The 21,717-nt window shown below is 42.9% G+C and overlaps 1 protein-coding gene across 2 annotated transcripts; it reads left to right on the top strand.

Moving 5' to 3' along the window:
• The first annotated feature begins 289 nt into the window (after positions 1 to 289).
• On the top strand, positions 290 to 20,985 carry GEMIN2 (gem nuclear organelle associated protein 2). Of its 2 annotated transcripts, XM_074996825.1 has the most exons (10): positions 291 to 458; positions 2,828 to 2,912; positions 8,547 to 8,636; positions 14,325 to 14,384; positions 16,570 to 16,683; positions 17,679 to 17,723; positions 18,883 to 18,951; positions 19,314 to 19,424; positions 19,701 to 19,759; positions 20,492 to 20,985. In XM_074996825.1, the coding sequence occupies exons 1-10, from the start codon at positions 337 to 339 to the stop codon at positions 20,529 to 20,531; spliced, it is 795 nt and encodes a 264-aa protein (XP_074852926.1). In that variant the 5' UTR covers positions 291 to 336; the 3' UTR covers positions 20,532 to 20,985. The 2 variants fall into 2 exon arrangements, with proteins under 2 accessions (XP_074852927.1, XP_074852926.1); XM_074996826.1 differs by lacking the exon at positions 14,325 to 14,384 and having other exon boundaries at positions 290 to 458.
• Positions 20,986 to 21,717: the final 732 nt, after the last annotated feature.

Genomic DNA, 21,717 nt, shown 5'->3' with positions numbered 1-21,717 from the left:
TTTGTTTTGATCATGTTTTGCTCAGGGTACTAAAGCAGCCGCGTCATGGCACGATACCTGTTACCACATGGTGCAATGGGATAGCGCCTGCAGGCTCAAAAGGGCCTGGATCAGGCCCACGAGGCGGAAGCCCTCCAGTGACGGTCCCAGACGTACAGGGGACAGAGCCGCTCGCGCTGTCGCTGAACCCTAGCCTCCAGCCTGGCTGGGAAGGTCACGCAGTGCGCATGCGTTATCTTCTCTTCCCCCAAGCGCGGAGAGGGCGCTGGAAGGCGTTTCCCTCAGCGCGCAGGCGTCCTGCGATTCCCCCCCGGTGCCTGCGGGCGCACTGCGAAGATGGAGTCTGCAGTAGAGGAGCTGATGCCCCGGCTCCTGCCTGTGGGACATTGTGACCTCACGGAGGATTTCGACCCCACCCTGCCCCCGCGGACGCCCCAGGAGTATTTAAAGCGGGTCCAGTAAGTGGGGGAGGAGTTGGCGGACCCGCGGCTAGGCCGCGCTGTGGAGCATGCGCGGAATCAGAGCCCGCCGGGGGCGGTGCTGGCCGGGGGCGCTGGGCGAGCTGTGCCCCAGCAGCTCCGTCCCCGGGTCTTCTGTTGCTAAGACCCCGCTGGTGGTCCCGCGCTGCACCCTGAGCCTGGGTTTGCGCGTGCTGGGCTTGGGCAGAGGCCCTGACCAGCCCTCTGCGGGCCTCGGCTTGCGCTGTAGCCCGCTTGCAAAGTGACAGGGATTTCGGCCTGGGTCGCAGTAGGGTCGTGGGACTAGGCACTGGGGTCCTGCTGGATCTCAACACTGACTCTGAGCCCACCCGGGTTTACAGTCCAGTGCAGGCATACGCTGAATAAATAAGTGACGCGCGGGGACTTAGGAGATCCAGGTGCTGTCCCAGACTGACTAACCCATTTACCAAACCCGTTTTCTGTCCTGTCTCTGCTATTCTGGTCTGGCAACGTGTAAGTGCAGAGACAGACTGTCCCGTTCATGCTTTGTATGTTGCAGGATCAGGATCTTCAGAAATAAACTCCCTGGAATGTGATCTCGTGTGTTTGGATAGTACCCATCACAAAATTGCTGGGATTTCATTTATTCCCTCTAGATGCTTCCATAATTCAAAACAGAAAAGCAGTCATGTAGCACTTTAAAGACTAGCAAAATGATTTATTGGGTGATGAGCTTTTGTAGGACAGACCCACTTCTTCAGATCGGAAACACTGGAATTTGAAATTTTCCAGATCTAAAGAAGTGGCTCTGTCCCATGAAAGCTCATCACCTAATACATTGTTTTATTAATCTTTAAAGTGCTACATGACTGCTGTTTTGTTTTGTGAAGATACAGCTACCTCTCTGTGACAATTTACCATAATCCAAGTAATTACAAAGTTTGATGTCTGAATAATAATTTTGTTAAATTTATTTCCTAAATCTTGAAGGGTAGCATCACTGTTCAAGAGGGAAGCAGTATGTAGCTAAATATTAATTATTTTGTTCCCTTACTGAGAATTTAAATTGATATAAAGATTCATAACAAGACTATTTTAGCAATACTAAAAGTTTAAGCGTAAAATTTCCTGACTCTGTCTCTGTAGGTTGTTTGGTTTTTGTACTGCTATGTTTCTCATATCAGATTAGTGACCATATTCTTTAAAACTTTCAAAAGTTCCACTGCATTCTGATTTTTCATCATGTTTTTGACAGGCAGACTATATAGCATAATGAAACAATAGCCAAAAGTTCTTAGTCTCGACTGTTGTCTGTTTTGCGCAGAAGGAATAGGAGGTTTTGTGGCTGAAGGACAGGCGTGGAAATCAGAAGTCCTGGTGTTTTTTTTTTCCTGACTGTGTTATAAACTGGCTCATCAAAAGTAGTTTTGGATGTGTAAAATGGGGGCATTTACCAACCATTCATAGCTTGCATTGTAAACTCATAAATCTTTTTAAAACTCTCAACCCCATACCCTTCCATCTGCTATATATTTGAGAGAGTTTGTCTGTCTGTGCATGTCTGTCTTTTCCAGAACTCCCCCTAAATGGTAAGAGCTAGGATCACCAAATTCAGTATACAGTTTCCTCTCGTAACTTAAAACAAGATAAGGATTTGGTTGTGCCAAGAAAATGGGATGTCCCTGCAATGGGATTGCTTCTCATAAAAACATACAGAAAAGAGACAGAATCATCAGTCAGGTGAAAGGGGCTGACTGGGGGGTGTGCCCCCTCTCTAGGACTGTCCCAGCTCTGAGCCTCCCACCCTGGGGTTGGGGGGCTGAACCTCCCCACATAAATCCATTCGTAAGAGAGCATTGCTGTCTATTGCCTTTCATCAGTGAGTCAGGAAATTGTGCAGTTAGCCGCATTCCTCACTCTTGCTGGCGAGTGCAGAGGGCAGATGAACCCATGTGGGAGATATGCATTTCTTCCTTGCCTGTGCCCACTGGAGCTGCAGCAGCAGCGATGGAGAGGAGCTTCTCACCTGGCCCCAAGCTGCTGTGGTGAGAGTGTGTTGAGGAAGTCCTTTCCAAGACAGCCTGCATACTGAACCCTTCATCCCTAGCTCCTCCCCAAAGCAATGATTCAAATGGAGTATGTATATTTTCATTTTATTTTCCAAAAAACAAAAATTGAGTTAAAGACCTGAGCAATGCTGGGTAAATCTTCTAGTAAGAAATATTTTTCTTTAACTTTTCTTTCTTTGATAATTATTTATGAATTAAAAATTGTGCATTTTGCATTTGATCAGTTTCCTCCTTGTCCAAACCCAATCTATGACAGTTTCTGGTTCTCAGGGATACAGCCGAGGGATTTCAAATACAGCCTTTTATTTCTCTTTGAAGGATTGAAGCAGCACAATGCCCAGACGTTGTTGTGGCACAGATAGACCCCAGAAAATTAAGGAAGAAGCAGACAGTGAACATTGCAGTAAGTGTTTTGTGTTTATATACGTGTATATATTTTTAAAAGTTTTCTTAGAAAAACGGATCAGACAGTTAAATAAGGAAAAAAGCTTTTGATTTCATATTAGAATGTTTATTAAAAATTTTTCATGCCTGGTGTAATCATCAAATATGTTGTGGAGTAACTGAATTTGTAAGTAATCTGCAGAAGTAAATGGAATCTAGGCTTGCAGAATCATATTGTGAATTACTGGGTAACTGAAGTCTCGGTAGCACTCAATTGATCTAACTCATCTGCAATGAGAAAATATGATTAATTATTTTTGCTGTAGATACAAGACACTCTTTTCTAATTAATCATATTTTCTCATTTCAGATGCAACTAAAATACTTCTGTATTTAAAGGTACATAAACACTGTTTTTCATAAAACTTTCCTACAGTTGAAAGATACAAGGCTATCAATAGAGTATTTTAGTCTCTTTCTACCTGTCCTTTCCTTTAATCACTTAGGCTGATGTAGGCATAATACAGCCTTCGGGCCAGATTTGACCTACCAAAAAGCCTCCAATCCAGCCCACCACAATCCTCTGGGCCACCAACATACCATGGCCCAGCAGGACCCTTGAGTAGGCACCCTTCCTGCCATGCCCCTTAGCCTGACTGAGGGTCCCGCTGGGCTCAATTTACTTTGCGATTCCAGGTTGAACAAGCTGGGACTCATCTCTCTTTCACACCCCCACCTGGAATTTTTCTTTCTTTTCTTGCTGGAGTTGTTCTCAGATACATATGGAAGAATACTTTTTTTCTCTTGATGAGCCATAAAACTGACTATCTCCCAATGAAGTCAACAGTCTTTCAGTTAACTTTTGTGGTGGGAATTAGATCAAGCCCTTGGAATGATCGTTTTTGTTTTATTTTCTAGAGGGGATACCATCTTTTATCCAAACATTAAATATGAGAACTCATTTATATTATTACAGTCTATTTATGGTATAGCCTCATTTTATTATTTGAACACCTCACAATTATAAATGGATTTTTATCTTCATGATACCCCAATGAGATATTAACCCCATTTTTTATGTGGGGAACTGAGGCACCCCAAACAGCAATATTTAAAACGTGGCAAAAGAGAAAGTGTGTTGTCTTACTTTATTTCCTTTGGCAGGTTTTACTTTTGTTACTGTTGATAACACAAGGGGGAGATAAATGTTTTGTTTAAGGGCACATCTACACTACAAACTTACCTTGACTCAAGATATTATGGCATACAGCTGCCAAAGTTAGTATGTCACTTGTGTGCCTGTATACTTGGCTTCCTGGTTCAGCCATGCACATACTCATCAGGAGTGCTTGTGTCAATGCACAATGCTGTGCATCATGCATAGATATCCCATTGTACAATTTGCCACTCATGTGTTCACTGTCTTTTAGGTAGTTCTGTGAACACATGATGGACCTGAAGCAAGTCATGCAAGGGTAACTGGCAACACGTGGTCTACTTCCCAGTTTGCTACTGTCTCCATACCATAATAATATTATACATATCCATAACTTTTGCTCCTCTTTTTCAAAATCTCACAAACCGGCACAACCCTCCTCACCATTTGCCACTTCTGACAGATCCATGGAGCCTGCAGAGCCCTGCACTGTTGTTAGGAGTGTTGCAAGCTCAGAGTGCACAATCCTGAAGTATGTTCAGATTTCCATGGGCAGTGGTGATTGTAGCTAATATCTTGCTACTGAACGTAGTAAAGGCAGACAGCTGTCCTGAAGCTTGTTACTGCAATAGCATCTGCTCGATTTATTGCTGAGTGGTGTTGTGGGAGAATAAGGCATCCTTTCCCTAGAAACTTTTGCCAGGGGATGGCAGAGTGTCTCTGAAATTTTCAAACAGATCTCTTCGGAGGATTCAAGGGATATTCCTGAGTACATATATGAACTGTTCCACATATATCAACTGCTTCCCCGCCGACTCCCCATCTGTTTTTCTAGGCGTGAGTGAAAAACAGATAGTAACTACATTTCTTAGGTGTACAGGTTGAAACTCTCTTGTCCAATACTCTCTTGTTGGGCAACATCCGTGGTCTGGCACAACCACAGATGTTGTTGGACCAGAGAACCCAAGCTGGTCTAACTTCCTGGATGCTCCTACTCGTGGCTGGGAGCCCCATTGACAGCTGTGTTAGGAGCCTTACTGGCCCCATGGCTGGAGGGAAATCTGTGGCAGGGGAAGAGGAGCCCAGCTGGGATCAGGGAGCCCCATGGCACGTAAACCAGCTGGGACTGGGGGTCTCTGCCAGCAGCCCTGCAGGAGCAGGGAACTGTTTTGGGGCCAAGGATCCCAGCAATAGCCCCACAGCAAAGTGCCTGGCCAGGCTATGGATGACTGTCAACAGCAGCGCAGAGACAGGCTGGGACAAGGAGCCTCCTGGCAGCAGGGATCCCTGCCAGTAGTGGAGTCCCCCTGCAGCCTGGGGAAAGGGAGCGTGTGGCAGCCTGGAGGCCACCCTCCCCTACCCCCAGCAAGACTGGAGACATAACATCCCCTGGTCTGGCATATTCCCTCATTCAGGACCACTCAGGTCCCAGGGGTTCTGGACCAAGGAGGTACAGCCTGTACCACTAGCTCTTCTCTCATGAGTAACTCAACATTTAAAAGATATGTCCTGCAACTTTGGGACACTTACCCAAGGTTGTTTTTCCTGCATCAGACTCACCTGTTCTTGATTGGCTGTACTGCAGTGGAATCAGAAACAGTTCTTGACTTGCTGCACAGCAAGATCCCCTTGTTGTTTGTCCCATACTCCCTGGCCATTTCTACACACATGCTAATACCCGGAGCAAAAGATGCTAATGAGGCACGGGTGTAAATTCCCCACGCCTCGTTAGCATACCATCATGTGATATGGAGTCTGGAAGACCGATCTTCCAGACTCCAAAACGCCGTGAAGAAGTGTGGCCCCCAGGGGGGCTTCTGGAAGGAAGTCCTTCTTCCGGAGGCCCCTTCTTCCTGAAAATTTTTGGGAAGAAAGGGCCTCTGGAAGAAGGACTTCCTTCTAGAAGCCCCCCTGGAGGCCGCACTTCTACACAGCATTTTGGAATCCAGAAGAATGGTCTTCCAGACTCCAAATCACGTGATGGTATGTTATGAGGCACGGGGAATTGTGGGTATTAGCATGCCACTTCCAAAGGAAGTGGCCTGTGTAGAACTGGCCCCCTTGTTCATCCTCCACCATCAACTCTTCCTCCTTCCTGCAGTCCCCTGGAGTGAACAAGTACTATGCCTCCTTAAAGTTATCCACAGTGCTGGGGGGGAAGAAGAATGTCTCCACCAGGTATGATCCGTATCTCTTGTAAAAGGGGCAGGTCTACAGTTTGACTCCCGATCAATTGTTGAGTTCCCTGGTCTTCTGGTATAACTGCCACAGCTGCTTTGCTTTCATGCAGCACTGCCGCTGGTCCCTTCTCTTGCATTTCCTGAGCAATATGCTGGTAGATACCAGTGTTTGTATGGCTGTTTTGAAGCTGTGCCTGCACATCATCTTCTTTCCATAAGTCCAAGAAAGCCAATGTCTCCTTTTCACTCCAAGCAGGAGTGCATCTGGAGTATGTAGCCAGCATGGTCAGCTGGATGATTGCACTCAGCAGTGGAAAGCTGCTAGGTGTGCATACCATGATGGACAGTCAGGAAATGAACAAGAAGTCCTGTGGCACCTTATAGACGAACAGATATTTTGGAGCATAAGCTTTCGTGGGCGAAGACCCACTTGATCAGATGCATCTGATGAAACGGGTCTTTGCCCAGGAAAGCTTATGCTCCAAAATATCTGTTCGTCTATAAGGTGCCACAGGACTTCTTGTTGCTCTTGAAGATACAGACTAACACGGCTACCTCTCTGATACTAATCAGGAAATGGAATTTCAAAAATTTTCAGGTCTTTAAATGGGAGGAGTGGTTTCTCATCTGTTTGTCTCCTGCGAGTGAAATTCATAATGGTGACCAGAGTGGTCAGTGTGTGGCATACAAGGACAGCTACTGTAAGACAGTTAGGATTGCTCTGGTAGTACAGTGTCTACCCTCACACTTTGTCAGCCATCCTACGGATATGGACGGAGGCTCTGTGCTACTTGGGGTGATATTACTGTTTCATTCTAATGACATGCACACATTGGTGGGAGACCAACAACATAAGATGCTTTGCATAGAACTAACTTTGTAGCGTGTAAACCAAGTCTAAGTGTTTGAAAAATCAAATTGGGATGTGGTCAAGCAAAATGTGGTACTTAAAACTGTTTTAATTCAATATTTAAATTAGATTACAGTTCAGATAAATATTTCTTTGTCATTGTACCTAGTGAAAATTATAGTGGAATTTTCTGCTTTTACGTCTCTTCCAATGAATCATTCAGAGCTTTTTTAATGTAATAAAATGGGGAGTTGGTTCAGTAATGAACTATAAAAGTAGTGGATTAGTGAGAGTTTTGACTTTCACTTTTCATCTAAAGATACATCTTACATTCTTGATAAATTTTCAATATCCTATCTGCAAGAAGTTTTTTATGGAGGTTTTTCATTATAATTTCCTGTAAAAGGCACTTACCTATAGGCACTTAAAAATTTTCACTTCAGCTTCCTAGATTTTTATTACAAATTCATGGGGTTGTGTGTGGAGATCTGAAACTGTAATTCTTCTGATCTGCAGTGATGCCTTATGTAGCTGACAGATGCACTTTCTTAATTGAAGTAGTAGATCTATTTAGGGCCCTGAAACAACATATTCTTGTAGACCAGGTTATCCAATTGCTTGTGATATGGAGTATATCACAATGCAATATACCTGTTCAATTTCTGTAAATTGACATTTGTGCAAAATAAATTATTTAAAGACACACCCCAGAAAAGAAAAATGACCACTTGTTCTATTTTAGAGAATTTTCCCTATCTGTGTGGCTATGTCTACACTAGCCCCTTCCTTTCAGAAGGGGCATGGTAATGAGTAAGTTGGGAAGATGCTAATGAGGTGTTGTGAGGAATATGCAGTGCCTTATTAGTATAATGGCAGCCACACACGATTCGAAAGTGCAGTTTTCGAATCATGCACTGCCCGTGTAGATGGGGGGCCTTTCAAAAGGACCCCACAAACTTTGAAAGCCCCTTCTTCCTAAAACCAAATAGGAAGAAGGGGCTTTCGAAGTCCGGGGGGGTGGTCCTTTTAAAAGGCCCCCATTTACACAGGCAGTGTGCAATTCGAAAGTGGCACTTTTGAATCGTGCGTGGCTGCCATAGTGCTAATGAGGCTCTACATATTCATGGCAGCACCTCATTAGCATCTTCCCAACTCGCTTATGACCATGCCCCTTCCAAAAGGAAGGGAACTAGTATAGATGTACCCCACTCTCTTACTGTTAATGGGGAAATACTGTTTTCTCATAGGCTACATCTGTCATTTGGATATCTTCAGCATGTCATGTTTTGATGGATGATATTTCTTTTGTAAACTGCGAATTGGAGCTCATTTTGGTTTGGTTTTGTTTTTTTAAATCAGAATAGAATTTTCTCTTGTCTTCCTAGTTTCTCATGTACTTCAAGGAGAAATTTATTTTTAGATTGGATTAGTTTAGGATTCTGTTTGTTCATGCCTGTGCTTTCTTAGCTCACAGGTTGCCATCCTGCCCCTGAGGGATATTCTCCAACTCTAAAATGGCAACAGCAACAAGTGTCTAATTTTTCAGCCGTTCGTCAGGTAAGAACAAAGAGTTCACAAACAAGATGCCATCAATTCACATGGCACTAATGTGGTGTTTTTTAGGGTGCGGGTGGACTTAACGTCTTTTCCCAGAATACAGTTAAGACTTAACGTTCAAAGTTAGAACATAGTAAATGAAATAGATGATTACTTTGTCTTTGGAAAACTTGTTTTTTGTTAGGTTTTCTTTTTTTTTTTTTTTTTTTTTTTTGAAAACCTAATTTATTGTTACACTCCAGCACCAAAGAGTTTTCCGAAAGAAAGCAGTTAATCGTACATTTTAGGTGGCTTAAAACAAAATCTTTGTAAATGATACCTGTGCATAAAGGATTGCTCTTAAGTGGTTGAGTGCAAAATTTAAGGGGCTTTGTGTAACAAAAAAAAAATTATAAAATGTAGTATTAAGAATATTTTGATGAATTACTGACAGCAGAATAAAAACATTTTGGGTCCCAGTCCAGCAACTGGGCTCGTGAACAGATCCTTGTACCCATACAGGAACACATTGACCAGTAGAATTCCATCTGGATAGAAGTGTTTATCTGCATGGATCTTATGATAATTTCTTAAAGTTGTCACATTTTTATGAGAACTAAAAAAAGGAAACTGAATGACCTTTTTCCCCACAGTCCAAGCGGGGAAAATGCACTTTTCCTGAGTGCAAAATACAAAAAGTAAACAAATAGTAAACTAGATTTTTGTCATAGTTTAGCATTCCTGTTGAAGCATGTTAAAAACTAATCTCTTTTAATTTAGACAGAATTAATCTGGGGGGAGGAAAAGTATTAGTGTTAGTATCCATGAAAATGTGCAAGAGTAATAGAGAAGGATCAGAAAGCTAGCCCTCTGTGCTAGTATTATGCTATATAAAATCTGTCAGCTTTTCTGATTGTAACACTTAATTCTGGTCTTGTAATGCCTGTTTTAAAAAGCAGACACAAAAACAACCTTTGCTGCAATAACCATCATTGGTTTGAAAATATAATTTGAATTCCAAAGGTTTAAACTTCACTTCCAGAGTTAACCATTTTGGTTTTGGGCAAACTTTAAGTTTCCTTTCTAAGGTTTTTTGATGCTACAAAGGTCATTAGCCCATACTGGACTTGAGAATGTAAATGCATCTAGTTTCTTACTTATGGTTGTTTTCATAGAATCATAGAACACTAGGACTGGACGGGACCTCGAGAGGCCATTGAATCCAGCCCCCTGCCCCAATGGCAGGACCAAGTACTATCTAAACCATCCCTAATAGACATCTATCTAACCTGTTCTTAAATATCTCCAGCGATGGAGATTCCACAACCTCCCTTGTCAATTTATTCCACTGTTTGACTGCCCTGACAGTTAGGAACTTTTTCCGAATGTCCAACCTAAACCTCCCGTGCTGCAGTTTAAGCCCATTGCCTCTTGTTCTATCCTCAGAGGCCAAGAAGAACAAGTTTTCTCCTTCCTCCTTATGACTCCCTTTTAGATACCTGAAGACCACTATCATGTCTCCCCTCAATCTTCTCTTTTCCAAACTAAACAAGCCCAATTCTTTCAACCTTTTGTCATAGGTCACATTCTCTAGACCTTTAATCATTCTTGTCGCTCTTCTCTGGACCCTCTCTAGTTTCTCCACATCCTTCCTGAACTGCGGTACCCAGAACTGGACACAATACTCCAGCTGAGGCCTAACCAGCGCAGAGTAGAGCTGAAGAATGACTTCTTGTGTCTTGTTCACAACACACCTGCTAATGCATCCCAGAATCATGTTTGCTTTTTTTGCCACAGCATCACACTGTTGACTCATATTTAGCTTGTGGTCCACTATAATCCCTAGATCCCTTTCTGCTGTAGTCGTTCCTAGACAGTCCTTTCCCATTCTGTATGTGTGACACTGATTGTTCCTTCCTAAGTGAAGCACTTTGTATTTGTCCTTATTAAACTTCATCCTGTTTACCTCAGACCATTTCTCCAATTTATCCAGATCATTTTGAATTATGACCCTATCCTCCAAAGTAGTCGCAACCCCTCCCAACTTGGTATCAACTGCAAACTTAATAAGCGTACTTTCTATGCCAATATCTAAATCATTGATGAAGACGTTGAACAGAACTGGTCCTAACACAGACCCCTGTGGAACCCCACTTGTTATACTTTTCCAGCAGGATTGAGAACCATTAAGAACTACTCTCTGTGTATGGTTATCCAGCCAGTTATGCACCCACCTTATAGTAGCTTCATCTAAATTGTATTTGCCTAGTTTTTTGATAAGAATATCATGAGAGATCGTATCAAATGCTTTTCTAAAGTCTAGGTAGGCCACATCTACCGCTTCTCCCCTATCTACAAGGCTCATTATCCTATCAAAGAAAGCTGTCAGATTAGTTTGACAAGATTTATTCTTTACAAATCCATGCTGGCTGTTTCCTATTACCTTACCACCTTCCAAGTACTTGCAGATGATTTCTTTAATTACCTGCTCCATTGTCTTTCCTGGCACTGAAGTTAAGCTGACTGGCCTGTAGTTTCCTGGGTTATTCTTATTTCCCTTTTTATAGATGGGCACTATATTTGCCCTTTTCCAGTCTTCTGGAATCTCTCCTGCCTCCCATGATTTTCCAAAGATGATAGCTAAAGGCTCAGATACCTCCTCTATCAGCTCCTTGAGTATTCTAGGGTGCATTTCATCAGGCCCTGGTGACTTGCAGACATCTAATTTTCCTAAGTGATTTTTAACTTGTTCTTTTTTTATTTCAACTTCTAACCCAACCTCTTTCCCACTAGCATTCACTATGTTGGGCATTCCTTCATCAGACTTCTCAGTGAAGACCGAAACAAAGAACTCATTGAGCATCTCTGCCATTTCCGAGTTCCCTGTTACTGTTTCTCCCTCCTCACTGAGCAATGGCTCTACCCTGTCCCTGGTCTTCCTCTTGTTTCTAATATATTTATAAAAAGCCTTTGTGTTTCCCTTTATGCCTGTAGCTAGTTTGAACTCATTTTGTGCCTTAGCCTTTCTAATCTTTCTCCTGCATTCTTGTGTTGTTTGCCTATATTCATCCTTTGTAATTTTTCCTTGTTTCCATTTTTTATACAATTCCTTTTTTATTTTGAGATCGTGCAAGATCTCCTGGTTAAGCCAAGGCTGTCTTTTTCCATATTTTCTATCTTTCCTACACAGTGGGATAGCTTGCTTTTGGGCCCTTAATAATGTCCCTTTGAAAAACTGCCAGCTCTCCTCAGCTGTTTTTCCCCTCAGGTTTGCTTCCCATGGGACCTCACCTACCAGCTCTCTGAGTTTACCAAAATCTGCCCTCCTGAAATCCACTATCTCTATTTTGCTGTTTTCTGTTCTGCCCTTCCTTAGGATTGTGAACTCTATGATTTCATGATCACTTTCACCCAAGCTGCCTTCCACCTTCAAGTTCTCTATCAATTCCTTCCTATTTGTTAAAATCAAATCTAAAACAGCTTCCCCCCGGTAGCTTTTTCAACCTTTTGGAATAAAAAATTGTCTCCAATACAATCCAAGAACTTACTGGATAGTCTGTGCCCCTCTGTATTAGTTTCCCAACATATATCTGGATAGTTGAAGTCCCCCATCACCACCAAATCTAGCGCCCTGCTTGACTTTGTTAGTTCTTTAAAAAAAGTCTCATCTACCTCTTCTACCTGGGTAGGCAGCCTGCAGTAGACGCCTAGCAGGACATCACCCTTATTTTTTACCCCTCTTAATCTAACCCAGACACTCTCAACACGTCCATCTCCTACGTCCATCTCCACCTCAGTCCAAGTGTATACATTTTTAATATATAAAGCAACACCTCCCCCCTTTCTTCCCTGTCTGTCCTTCCTAAGCAGGCTGTACCCTTCAGTACCAACATTCCGATCATGTGTATTATCCCACCAAGTTTCTGTGATGCCAACTATGTCATAGTTATATTTATTTACTAGCACTTCCAGTTCTTCCTGCTTATTACCCATACTTCTTGCATTTGTATACAGGCATCTAAGATATTGATTTGATCTTGCCTCCCTGTTTTGTCCTGACCCTCATTTCACTCTGACATTGTTGCCCATGCTGCCTCCCATTTCTGACCCATCACCCAGGTTTCCATATTCTCCACTTACCTGTGGGCTTGGCTCCCCTGCTCCCGTCAAACCTAGTTTAAAGCCCTCCTCACTAGGTTAGCCAGTCTGTGTCCAAATACGGTCTTTCCCCTCCTCGAAAGGTGAACACCATCCCTGCCCATCCGTCCCTCCTGGAATAGCATCCTGTGGTCAAGGAAGCCAAAGCCTTCCTGGTGACACCATCTTCGAAGCCAGGCATTCACCTCTAGGATGCACCTGTCTCTGCCTGGGCCCCTACCACTGACAGGCAGGATTGAGGAGAATACCACCTGCGCCCCCAGAGCCCTGAAGTCACTCTTGACCTGCTCAGCATCATACCTCACAGTATCATTAGTGCCCACATGGATGAGAAGCATGGGATAGTAGTCAGAGGGCCTGATGATCCTTGACAACGCCTCCGTAACGTCTTGGATACGAGCCCCAGGCAGGCAGCATGCCTCCCGAGATGAAATGTCAGGGCGACAGATGGGCGCCTCCGTCCCCCACAGAAGAGAGTCCCCAACCACCACTACTCTACGTTTCCTCCTCGCAGTGGTGGCAGCAGACTTCCCAGTCTTAGGGGTATGAGGCTTCTCCTCTGCTGTACGGGGCGATTCTTTGTCTCCTGTGTCGAGTACAGTGTAATGGTATCCCAGTACCAAAGTGGGAAGGTTCTGAGCAGGGGTGGAACACTGCCTGCTGCCAGAAGTAACAAGCTGCCAGTGTCCACCCTGATCTATCTCCTCCTCCACCAGTGGTTTATTAGCTGTCCTGTGTACTGGGACAGTTACCTCAGCTGTCTCCACATGAATACTATCCAGGAACTGCTCAGGGAGTCGGATACTCCTCAACCTGGCCGCCACCTCCTCCTGTAGCTCCTCCACCTGTCGCCTGAGAGATTCCACCAGCAGGCACCTTTCACACTGGATGGTTCCCCCAGCCTGGATATCAGTGAGTGGGAATTGCAAGCTACAGTCCCTGCAAAGCCACACCTTCTTGATATACTTAGCATTTGTGTTTGAAACAAGGCTTTGATTCCTTTCAGCTAGTGTTCCCCTCATCTAGTGTTCTGTGGTTCTTATTTGTGTATCTTCATATAGAGGCTTATTTCAAGGGCAAGATTATCAAACAAGTGATAATACTGCCAGATCCCATAGAAGAAAAAAAATTACTTGGGATTGCTACCTCAAGAAAAATATTTTAGTGCTAAAATTAAAGTTCTAGAGACTATCAAAACTATTTGAATGAAGGCATATTTAAAATAAAATTAAGGAGTGGACTAACCAGTCAACACATTCTCTTCATCTTTCATCTGTCTTTACAGGTTATAAAGTAGTAAATTCTAGCTTAAAACTTTTTAAGTCCATTTTTACTTTTTAACATGAATAATTTGATCAGTTATTTACCATATTTTTACAGTAACATGCAATCTACTTTTAGCAAAAAGAAGATAACCATTATGGTATTTAATTAGTGGGTTTTTAATCGTTATGAAGGCCCAATGAGAGCAATTTAAAGAAGAAAAACTGCTTTGGGGAGAATAAAATAATTATGTTATAAACCTTATTCTTAATTATTTTAATCTTTCAGAGTTTGAACAAACACAGAAATCACTGGAAGTCACAGCATTTGGACAGCAATGTTACAATGGTGTGTGGATTTTATAACAAATTATGTGAATGTCTTTTTTTGTTGGTTTTTTTTTTTTAACCGCTAAATTGTATCTCTGCTGGTAATGGTGATGCATCAGTGATCGTGTTAAACTGCAAATCAGGATTGCCAGAGTTATAAATTGTTTGAAAACACGTAACTTATCTTCTTCTTCGAGTGGTCTCTGTGGGTGCTCCACATTAGGTGTCAGGCTTGCCCCAGTGCCGCAGATCAGAGATTTCCAGCTGTATCTCGTCGGGTCATGCATGCGCCAGTGCGCGTCGGTCCTTCGCGCGCTTTCGGTCACGCGCGTAATCCGGTCCACACCAGTTCCTCTCAACCGCCAACGGCTGCAAACGGAATCCGCTCTGGCTCCAACGCCTGAGACAGATAAACTCGTTATAATATAGTTACTAGTTTCTTTCTCGTTTTCTAAGACTGTTAAACTTTGTTTCTTGTATATAGTTAAAAAGAAGGGTGGGGGAGAAGGAGGAGGTGGCCGCCTCAGGCGGTCTGCTATCTTAGAGACTGTAAACATTGTCTGTTTTGCTAGCTATTAGTAGCCGTTAAGTGTCTTGGTTATCATTGAAAGTAGTCAAACACCTTGAAAGAGATGTCTTCACTGGGGTTTAAGAAATATGAATCATGCCGCGAAGCCATGCCTGCCTCTGATGGCCATAGTAAATGCATTCATTGCTTGGGAGAGGCCCATGTCCCCCAGAAATGTTCTCACTGCTGTAAACTAATGGCCAGAGCAAGGAAGGACAGGGAGATGAGGATAAAATGATCTTGTTCGACAAGGCCCTCCAGCCTGAACCGTCGGAGATACCCCAGAAGGAAGGGCCCTCAGGGCCGCATAAGAAGAAGGCAACCTCTTTAACCTCCTCTACACGTAAGAAAAAGAAGGTATCCCCAATTCAATCCTTGCCAGTGGTATCTGTGAGCAGGATGAGCGAGGCACAGGGCCGTGAACCACTGGCTGTTCAAAGCAGCGAGAAGGCTGCACAACATAACGCAGTGCCTGGGGCTCTGACCAGTAAACAGTCGGCTCTGAGAACCCTGCAGGCGCCGACATGGCAGGCACTGGAAGCTACAGCACCAAGAGCACCAGAACTGGAGACCTCGGCACGGGGTCCGACGGTGCTGGAGACAGCTACGCTCACAGAACCGCACATAGTGGCACCAGGCACAGCACCAATGCCCACACCAAGGTCCCAGGCACCAGAGATGGCGGCACTAACCATACAGCCACATGGGCTGGGCAAGATCCAAGGCCCAGCACTGTAGCCCATCCCCTGACATTCTCAGGTAAGGAAGCGCAGCTGCATTCACTCGATGTGAGGAAGGCGTTGGCCTCTTACATAGGCAGAACTAAGCCCTTCCGGAAAACAGACTGACTCCTGGTGTCTATTGCACCCAGATCAAAAGGGGAAGGCCTATCATCACAAAGAATTTCAAATAACATTGTATCCTGCATAAAAATGTGCTACAAGCTCCGTAAGACGCCTCTGGTAGTTCCGCCTGGGGCTCACTCCACTAGAGCAATGGCGAAGTCAACAGCCTTCTTCAAAGGAGTCGCATTAAAGGACATCTGCAGAGCGGCGACATGGTCATCCTACGACATCTTTGCCAAGCACTATGCGATGCACCGGGTGTTGGATGAGGATACACGTCTATCGACAGCAGTCCTTTCAAGGGCAAGCTGCACATAAATCTGGTACCCACCTCCATTTTTGGGGTCACTGCTGGGTAGTCACCTAATGTGGAGCACCCACAGGGACCACTCAAAGAAGAAAGAGAAGTTACTCCCTTGTGTAGTAACGATGGTTCTTCGAGATGTGTCCCCGTGGGTGCTCCACTACCCACCTGTTCCTCCCCGCTTTGGAGTTCTGCTTTGTGTCTTTCAGGAGCATCCAGGGTGGTTGATCGAGGAACTGGTGTGGACCGGATCGCGCACGTGACTGAAAGCGCGCGAAGGACCAACACGCATCAGCGCATGTGCGACCCAACGAGATACAGCTGGAAATCTCCAATCTGTGGCACCGGGACGAGCCCGTCACCTAATGTGGAGCACCCACAGGGACGCATCTTGAAGAGCCATTGTTATCACACGAGTAACTTCTTTTTACAAAAATACTGGATCATAATATATGAAAAGTAGTTCACTCTTTTTTACTCTTTTCAGCCAAAATCTGATGATGAAGAAGGCTGGAAACTGTTTTGTCTGGGTGAAAGGTTATATTCAGAAGCTGCTGTTGCAGTGCCTGGTAATGAAAATCTAGGAATTGATTATATAAAGGTAGGTATCACTTTCAATAAGAGTACTCAAGCTCCTTCTTACTTTTTGGCCATTATGTCTCATTAGTAGCTTTCAGAAACCATCCTGAGCTGTGTTAGGGTCAGTGCAGATCAAATCTGAGTCCAAAACAGGCTCTGTGATGAGTTTGCTGCCCACCTCCCTGCTAAGTGGAAATTTGATAAAGCAGAAAGTCTGATCTATCTTGTAGTATGTATCTATAGTACAAGTTTTATTATCCAGCATCCCTTTGGAACTGGGTTTGCTGTATAATGAAATGTGCCAGTTATTCAAGCTAGGGCTGGCAGCAGCCCTGCTCTGTTTCCCTGGCCACATAGCTGGCTGCCGTGTCAGTTAACTGAATATGCCAAATAACACAGCTTAACATGTTAGAGACAAAGTTTTTATTTTGTACATTTAACAGCATTTTGTGCATATTCTCCATTGTTTGATGACGGTCAGTTGCAATTTATCTACTGTGCAGATCACTCTTGTGAGAACTCTCAAATATACTATTGCCGAGGCCTTTTTCGTGTGCTTACGAACAATGGTAGCAGCAAAGCGGAAACCACAGAGGCATCCGGGGGGTGTGGGGGAGGGGGAGGGAGTTGGGGGGGACTCTGTGCGCACGCGCACAGACAAGTAGAAGGCAACATGGGCACGGGCATGTTGCTTTTGGACTTGCCCATACGACATGCAGTAAATGTCAGAGAGCACAAACATGCTTATAAAAATTCAGCACCCAAGAGTCTATGCCCAAAAATAACTTAAAAAAATTGAAGATTTAAAAAATTCCAAGTTGTGTCCTTTTAAATCTGTTTTCTTCCTAGTATTTAGTAACATTTATATGAATGGCTATTTTTTGCTATAATGGCAAATATGAAGTGGATGTATGATCTCGTGCTCAAACTCATTACTAATTTAAATCTTATAATACAAAGGTATTTGTTGGAAAGTTTACTTTGTATATTACAGTTCCATCATGGTTTTCTTTTCAGATTGGTTTTCCCCCTTTCTTAAGTATTGTTAGCAGGATGAATCAGGTAAGTGTAAATTTCTACTTAAGAGAATGGAATATTTCTCACAAAAATGTTTACTTAGTTTTCCTACTAATTCCATGTTATCCCATCTATCAAGTATCCTCATTATATTAAAGGAAGCAATCATTTATACCATAAAACTTGTTTGAGGCATTAATGCAATCTACATTATAAAATTAGCAAATCAAACATCTACTCTTTTCCCACAGATACTTGGTGTTTAAATAAAAATGTTTTGTTCATGTGAACTAGTTTTTATTGTTGCTTATACTGAGGAAGTATTCTCTTGCTTGTGGCTTGAATAATAAAAGCCCTGCTAAAACAAGATGCTGCACATGCTTCTCCCCTGAGAGAATAAAAACATTTCTTTCTACCCTGTTGTTGCTTCTTCAGTCCTTAACAAAATAGTGATTGTTCGCCATTTGGCCCATTCCTGTATGCGCACAATTGCTTAGTGGGTGAAAAGTCCAACATTGGAACATACTTGATGCACCAGGTAATAGGTTGTCTGCCTATGGCCACCTCCACACCTCAGTTGGTGGAATTTTATCATGGATGTTACAAGACACCTGGAGAACAATATTTGCCAGAATGTTTTGTGATATTCTGAAAAGTCACGGAAGCCCCTCATGATCATGATGATGAGTGTGATTATAAAAACCTGCAGAGAATATATTTTTGGAGGTTAAGGAGAATCACTTGATTTAAGCTGTTCACTGTCCCAGTTGATACCTGGGGTATTGAGTTCCACAACTTAACTATACATTAGGTATGTGATTTCCTCCTAATGGCTTTAACTTTAGATATTGTCTTTCAATTTCTTTGTATGAACCCTAGTTCCTGAACTACAAGACTGAACATAATTGCATGAATTACAGATCATAGTCCATTGTGGGCATCATTTCCTCTTCTTTCGATATATTCACAGTCCTTTCCAGTATCAGGCATATTTATCCTGAAATTTCCTTTCTCCTTGTAGAACAAGTTTCAGACTGAAAGAAATGCCTGTCTAGATACACCATAGAGTGGGAATAAGTACCATTTCACTATGAAAAGTGAAGTCACACTTAAAGAAAAAGAGCAAAAACCATCATCAAAAACTGCTTTCTTAGTTATTTTTCCTTTTCAAGTGTGTTTCTTTTTTTTCCTCTTCTTTTAAAAGGCAACAGTAACTAGCGTCCTGGAATATCTGATTAACTGGTTTGGAGAGAAAGAGTTTACTCCAGAACTGGTAATTTTAATTTATTCTATCTACCATTAAACAAACTGAAGAACTGTGTATGTCAAATATCAGGAAGCTTGCATTTATTTTCATAATAATGGTAACTTGTCTCCCTGGCACATAAGTATGCCCTAGGGAGCATGCAGTTCAAATTAAAACAAACTTTGATACCATTTTTTCCCTAGCTCCCCTTTATCCTGACAGTATTTATTAGTGCATTGTGTTCTTGGACCAGCTATTGGTCTCCATTAGCATTCAGTACAATGGCAATAGCTAGCAACATATAGGACCTTTGTATGTCACCACGTAATTATGGTAAAAAACTATGTGAAAAACACCAAGCTGTACCACTTCTGTTTAAATCCATATAGGGCAGATGGCTGTATGCTTTGTTGGCATGCCTTGAAAAGCCTTTATTGCCTGAAGCCCACTCCCTAATTCGGCAATTGGCAAGACGGTGCTCTGAAGTGAGAGTATTAGAGGTGAGTAACAACATGGGAAAATTCATACAATTAAGCATATTATGGGGAATAACTTGACAGTATGATTGCAAACTAAGCATTTTATAACTCGTTTATCCAAGTTTGTTTTAATATAGTGTATAGTTAGTAGATTCAAGTGAATGAAAAAGCAAAATGTTGAGAATTGAACGAGTGGATTTTTATGGGAAACCAACAATTGCATAAGAATGGTAGTCCTTTTTAGCAGCCAAGTAATGCTGGGTATATGACTTAAGACTTCGTATTCCTTTGTTACAGGAGAACAAGAATGAGGAGAAAGTGTCTGCTCTGAATTTGCTGATCTGTTTAGTTAGCAGGTACTGCAAACTTCATTTTAACAACTAGAATGTAGAGTAATTTATGCACAGAAATCTTGGTTATTATGATCGGTGTTAAAGGAACTTAAGCTAGGATGATGTTTTCAAAAAGACTTTATATACAGTAGGGTCTCGACATTTGTGAGTGCCACATTCGCAAATTCAGTTCTTTGTAAGTGGTCTGGGAGTGCTGGCAGCTGCCCCGGGTTCCCAGGGGCTCTAGGGCTGGGAGCGCCAGCAGTTGCTGCAGCTTCTCCAGGGCCAGGAGTGCCGGTGGCTGCCGCTTCCCCTGGGGCCCCGGAACAGGGAGTGGCAGCAGCTGCTGCTTTCCTGGGGCTTGGAGCACCTCTCCCCTTTCCCCATTTGCGAAAATCAACATTTGCGAAGGTTCTGAATACAGAACCCTCACAAATGTTGAGACCCTACTGTACGGTGGTATACATTGCGGTATACTTATTTCTAAATATGGTAAAACCAAGCATGTACTAATTCCCTCAAAGAGATGTGGGTAAAGTTTAAAAAAAAACCCTCAAGCATGTGATCAACCGTAAACCTGTGGAACAAATCTAAAATTACTTATATGAAGCTAGAAACATTCGGGAATAAAAACCGGCAGAATCTACAGCAAACCCACTATGTCAATTACTTAATTGTAGGGAGGAAAAAAAACAATGTCTTCGCTCTCTGACTAGCTTTTGTCCTCAGTATATTCCAATTGTGCTTTTCTGATAGGTATTTTGATCAACGTGATCTGGCTGATGAGCCCTCCTGATCCCAGGTTGGATACAGTAAATATCTTGGATTGCTGTAATACCAATGCCACCGCCAGGTGCCATGAAGCTCAATGTGTGTCATTTTGGTAGTGACTTTGAATGGTGTTGAGCAAAAGACTGATGCTCTCATTGAGTAATTCATGACCTGAAAAGGGTCAGCAGCAAAGTGCCTATCCAGTTTCTTTAAGCCTGTTTCTCTCCAAAAGCAAGTGGTCTTGAAAGCAGTCTGCAGCTTGAGATGCTGTAAGTATGCAAGGGTAGTTAATAGCGAAAAGTTACTTCTGGGAAGTAAGCTGATATGTTGAAGCTGAATTACTTAAAGATTTGCTATTCTTTTGCGAGACCGGGCCCCAAACTTTGTAGAGATGAAAGCTCGAGGTAGAGAGCTCTTTCATGAACACATCTAAAGAACCAGATAAAAGATTTTGTAAAACTTTATAATAAAAATTTCAAAACTACTCAGTGTGTCTTGCCTAGAATATTTCTAAAAACTGCTTCTTGGCTTCTGTTTTTACTATATATAGTCTGCAACATTTCAGAATTGGTGGTCATGTTAGATACATGTGAGGACTGGGTTTTTTTGTTACCTCAATTCAGGTACTGAATTTAAACAGTACAGTCGGGTCTCAACATTCACAAGGGTTCCGCGTCGAGAACCCTTGCAAATGTTCAGTTTCATGAATACGAGTGGCTTGGAGCCCCAGGGAAGCTGCGGCTGCCAGCGCTCCTCCCTGGGGAAGCAGTGGCTGCCGGCACTCCCTGCCCAGGGAAGCGGCACCTGCACAGAGCCCTGGGAAACAGTAGTAGCCACCAGCACTCTCCGACCCGGAGCGGGGGAAGCAGCAGCTCCTGCTGCTCTGTGCCCTGGGGAAGCATCCGCTCACAAATACTTGAATTTGCAAACCTAATGTTAAGACTCTACTGTACTACAATAACTATATTCCCTTTTTGGAAGGGACTCAGTTAGCTCGGTATACACTGGAGATGAAGGATCTGAAAATGCTGAATACTAGTGAAATGATTTCTAGATAATACGAAACTCTATCCTAATTTTATCAGTAAAAATTACACATTTACTTAAAGCATAGTGAGGATTTATTTTATTTGTTAACAAGACTGTACAACTATTAGATGTGGCTCTCATAACGTAGACAAATACGGTAATCTCAATTCTCGTAACTTTAC

Source organism: Carettochelys insculpta, chromosome 6, assembly GCF_033958435.1.
Source record: "Carettochelys insculpta isolate YL-2023 chromosome 6, ASM3395843v1, whole genome shotgun sequence".
NCBI lineage: Eukaryota > Metazoa > Chordata > Testudines > Carettochelyidae > Carettochelys > Carettochelys insculpta.
Note: the sequence above shows the minus strand (reverse complement) of the source record. Positions and strands in the feature narration are given on the sequence as shown.

Bases quoted from the DNA above. Each gene is read 5' to 3' on its own strand.
- GEMIN2 (XM_074996825.1), top strand. From the start codon at position 337: ATGGAGTCTGCAGTAGAGGAGCTGATGCCCCGGCTCCTGCCTGTGGGA. The intron at 16,684-17,678 runs GTAGGTATCACT...TTTTCTTTTCAG, and splicing joins TAGGAATTGATTATATAAAG to ATTGGTTTTCCCCCTTTCTT. The intron at 17,724-18,882 runs GTAAGTGTAAAT...TTCTTTTAAAAG, and splicing joins TTGTTAGCAGGATGAATCAG to GCAACAGTAACTAGCGTCCT.